The 3,424-nt window shown below is 48.4% G+C and overlaps 1 protein-coding gene across 1 annotated transcript in view; it reads left to right on the top strand.

Moving 5' to 3' along the window:
• Positions 1–3,424, top strand: part of hdlbpb (high density lipoprotein binding protein b) — a 28,228-nt gene that overhangs the window by 19,593 nt on the left and 5,211 nt on the right. Inside the window, 2 exon segments of the mRNA XM_070449594.1 lie at positions 2,139–2,215; positions 2,584–2,763. Of these exon segments, the coding sequence (XP_070305695.1) occupies positions 2,139–2,215; positions 2,584–2,763 (257 nt within the window).

The raw sequence follows: 3,424 nt of genomic DNA, 5'->3' as shown, positions 1-3,424 counted from the left end.
AGGGGCTTTATTGGCATGGGAAACATGTGTTAACATTGCCAAAGCAAGTGAGGTAGTAAATACAAAAGTCAAAATAAACATAAAAATGAACAGTAAACATTACACATACAGAAGTTTCAAAACAATAAAGACATACAAATGTCATATTATATATATGCAGTGTTGTAACAATGTACAAATGGTTAAAGCACACAAGTTAAAATAAATAAACATAAATATGGGTTGTATTTACAGTGTGTGTTTTCTTCACTGGTTGCCCTTTTCTTGTGGCAACAGGTCACAAATCTTGCTGCTGTGATGGCACACTGTGGAATTTCACCCAGTTAATATGAGTTTATCAAAATTGGATTTGTTTTCGAATTCTTTGTGGATCTGTGTAATCTGAGGGAAATATGTCTCTCTAATATGGTCATACATTGGCAGGAGGTTAGGAAGTGCAGCTCAGTTTCACCTCATTTTGTGGGCAGTGGCACATAGCCTATAGTCTCTTTCTTCTCTCTCTCTCTCTCTCTCTCCTTCTCTCTCTCTCTCTCTCTCTCTCTCTCTCTCTCTCTCTCTCTCTCTCTCTCTCTCTCTCTCTCTCTCTCTCTCTCTCTCTCTCTCACCTTTTCTCTCTCTTTCTCTCTCTCACCTCTTCTCTCTCTCTCCTCTCTCTCTCTCTCACCTCTTTCCTCTCTCCTCTCTCTCTCCTTCTCTCTCTCACCTTTCTCGCTATCTCTCTCTCTCTCTCTCTCTCTCTCTCACCTTTCTCTCTCTCTCACCTTTCTCCTCTCTCTTTCTCTCTCTCACCTTCTCTCTCTCTCCTCTCTCTCCTCTCTCTACCTCTCTCTCTCTTTCTCTCTCTCTCTCTTTCTCTCTCTCTTCTCTTCTCTCTCTTTCTCTCTCTCTCTCTCTTTCTTCTCTCTCTCTCTTTCTCTCTCTCTCTCTCTCTCTCTCTCTACCTTTCTCTCTCTTTCTCCTCTCACCTTTCTCTCTCCTCCTCTCTCTCTCTCTCACCTTTCTCTCTCTCTCTCTCTCTCCTCCTCCTCTCTCACCTTTCTCGCTATCTCTCTCTCTCTCTCTCTCTCTCTCTCCCTTTCTCTCTCTCTCACCTTTCTCTTCTTCTTTCTCTCTTCACCTTTCTCTCTCCTCCCTCTCCTCCTCTCCTCTCTCTCTCTCTCTTTCTCTCTCCTCTCTTTCTCTCTCTCTTTCTCCTCTCTCTCTCTTTCTCTCTCTCTCCTCTCTCTTCTCTCTCTCTCTCTTCTCTCTCTCTCTCTCTCTCTCTTTCTCTCTCTCTCTCTCTCTCTCTCTCTCTCTCTCTCTCTCTCTCTCTCTCTCTCTCTCGCTCTCTCTCTCACCTTTCTCTCTCTCTCTCCTCTCTCTCTCTCTCTCTCACCTTTCTCTCTCTCTCTCACCCACCTTTCACCCCTCTCTCACCCACTTTCACCCTCCCTCCAGGCTCTGGTCCCGGTCACGGAGGACGTTGAGGTGTCCTTTGAGCTACACCGTTACATCATTTTCAGAAGGCAGTGGCATCAGGAAGATGATGGGAGGAGTATGAGGTAGTGGAGCTCCATCGCCCTCCCTGGTGGACGTGTAGAACTGCAGCTCTGACGTTCAATCTTAGGTACTGCACACTGCATTGCCTCATTCATAGCCCTTTTGTCACGCAACTACTGTCGTCCCTGATATTCAATTCTGCAAATAATTTATATTTTAGTACGTTACCTCATGTTAAATTGTCTTGATCAGATTGCCGTCAAACTGATAGTTTTTTCTACTGTTGCCTTCTCAAAGAAACCGTGGGAAAATCGGACTAAATTTGACTCTGTACTGTAACTCCCTGTGTGTGTGTGTGTTGTGTGTGTGTGTGTGTGTGTAGGTGACATCTGGGTACCCCAGCCGGAGCAGCAGTCGGATGTATCAAGTGTGACAGGTCAGGGCCAACGTAGAGCGGCCAAGTCAGGCCTGCTGGAGAGAGTCAAAGAAGACTACAGGCTGAACAGGAGGACAGGGTAGGAACACACACTAAATAGGGAGCACACACCACACACACACCACACATTACTGACTAGTTTATCTCCCTGTCCCTCCAGGCCTTGAGAGCTTCAAGTCTCCATCTCAGTAGATCCTAAGTTCCACCCCAAGATCATTGGCCGGAGGAGCGGTCATCTCTCAGATCCGCAAAGACCACGACGTCAACGTTCAGTTCCCAGATAAAGGGGACGAACAGCAGGTCAGGAGAGTGTGTGTGTGTGTGTCTTGCTCTTTTCTGTTGCTCTCTCTCTCTCTCTCTCTCTCTCTCTCTTCCACCACTCCCTCTCATCTTTCCTTTGTCATTTTTGTGTGTTTACAGTTGTCTCTCTTCTCGCCCTGCCATGTCCTCTTCTCCACTCTGTTCTTTCTTGTGTTCTGATCCCTCCCCATCTCATCCTCTCCCCTCTTGTTTCTAAACTCCGTACCTCCCTCCTGCACCTAATTCTCCTCTCCATCTCCCGTGCTGTCTTTCTCATTTACACATCCACTCTCTTATTCTCTTTTCCCCCCTCCTCTCCCAGGATGTGGTGGTGATCTCTCTGTTCTCTCTCTCTCTCTGTCTCCCAGGATGTGATAGTGATCTCTGGGTATGAGCGTAACACGGAAGAGGCGCGGTCAGCCATCGAGCTGCTGGTGTCAACGCTGCAGGAGATGGTCAGCCACGACGTGCACCTGGACCCCCGCACACACGCACGCATCATCGGGGCCCGCGGCAAGGCCATCCGCAAGACCATGGAAGAGTTCAAGGTACGGGCGTGAGGGGGGGGGGGGGTGATTGAACCCCAGGGCAAATGAAGATGTCACAGGGACGCACGACATCGCAGCACCAGTCTGTTTTGTTTTTAGAGGGAGACTTTTTCTTTTTCTGTCGCAGTACCTCCGGGAGTCAGTTTGTTAAGCCCTTTAGTTTGAAATGTTAACAACTACAGTATGTTGTGGATGCAAATGAAGCCGTGTTTGTGCCACACTCTGACGTGGCATGGTTTCTCTCCTCTGTCGTGTGTGTGTGTGTGTGTGTGTGTGTAGGTGAACATCTGGGTACCCCAGCCGGAGCAGCAGTCGGATGTGATCAAGGTGACAGGTCAGGTGGCCAACGTAGAGCGGGCCAAGTCAGGCCTGCTGGAGAGAGTCAAAGAACTACAGGCTGAACAGGAGGACAGGGTAGGAACACACACTAAATAGGGAGACACACACGCACACACACACACACAGTACTGACTAGTTTATCTCCCTGTCCCTCCAGGCCTTGAGGAGCTTCAAGGTCTCCATCTCAGTAGATCCTAAGTTCCACCCCAAGATCATTGGCCGGAAGGGAGCGGTCATCTCTCAGATCCGCAAAGACCACGACGTCAACGTTCAGTTCCCAGATAAAGGGGACGAACAGCAGGTCAGGAGAGTGTGTGTGTGT

Source organism: Salvelinus sp. IW2-2015, linkage group LG3 (genome assembly GCF_002910315.2).
Source record: "Salvelinus sp. IW2-2015 linkage group LG3, ASM291031v2, whole genome shotgun sequence".
NCBI classification, from domain to species: domain Eukaryota; kingdom Metazoa; phylum Chordata; class Actinopteri; order Salmoniformes; family Salmonidae; genus Salvelinus; species Salvelinus sp. IW2-2015.
Note: the sequence above shows the minus strand (reverse complement) of the source record. Positions and strands in the feature narration are given on the sequence as shown.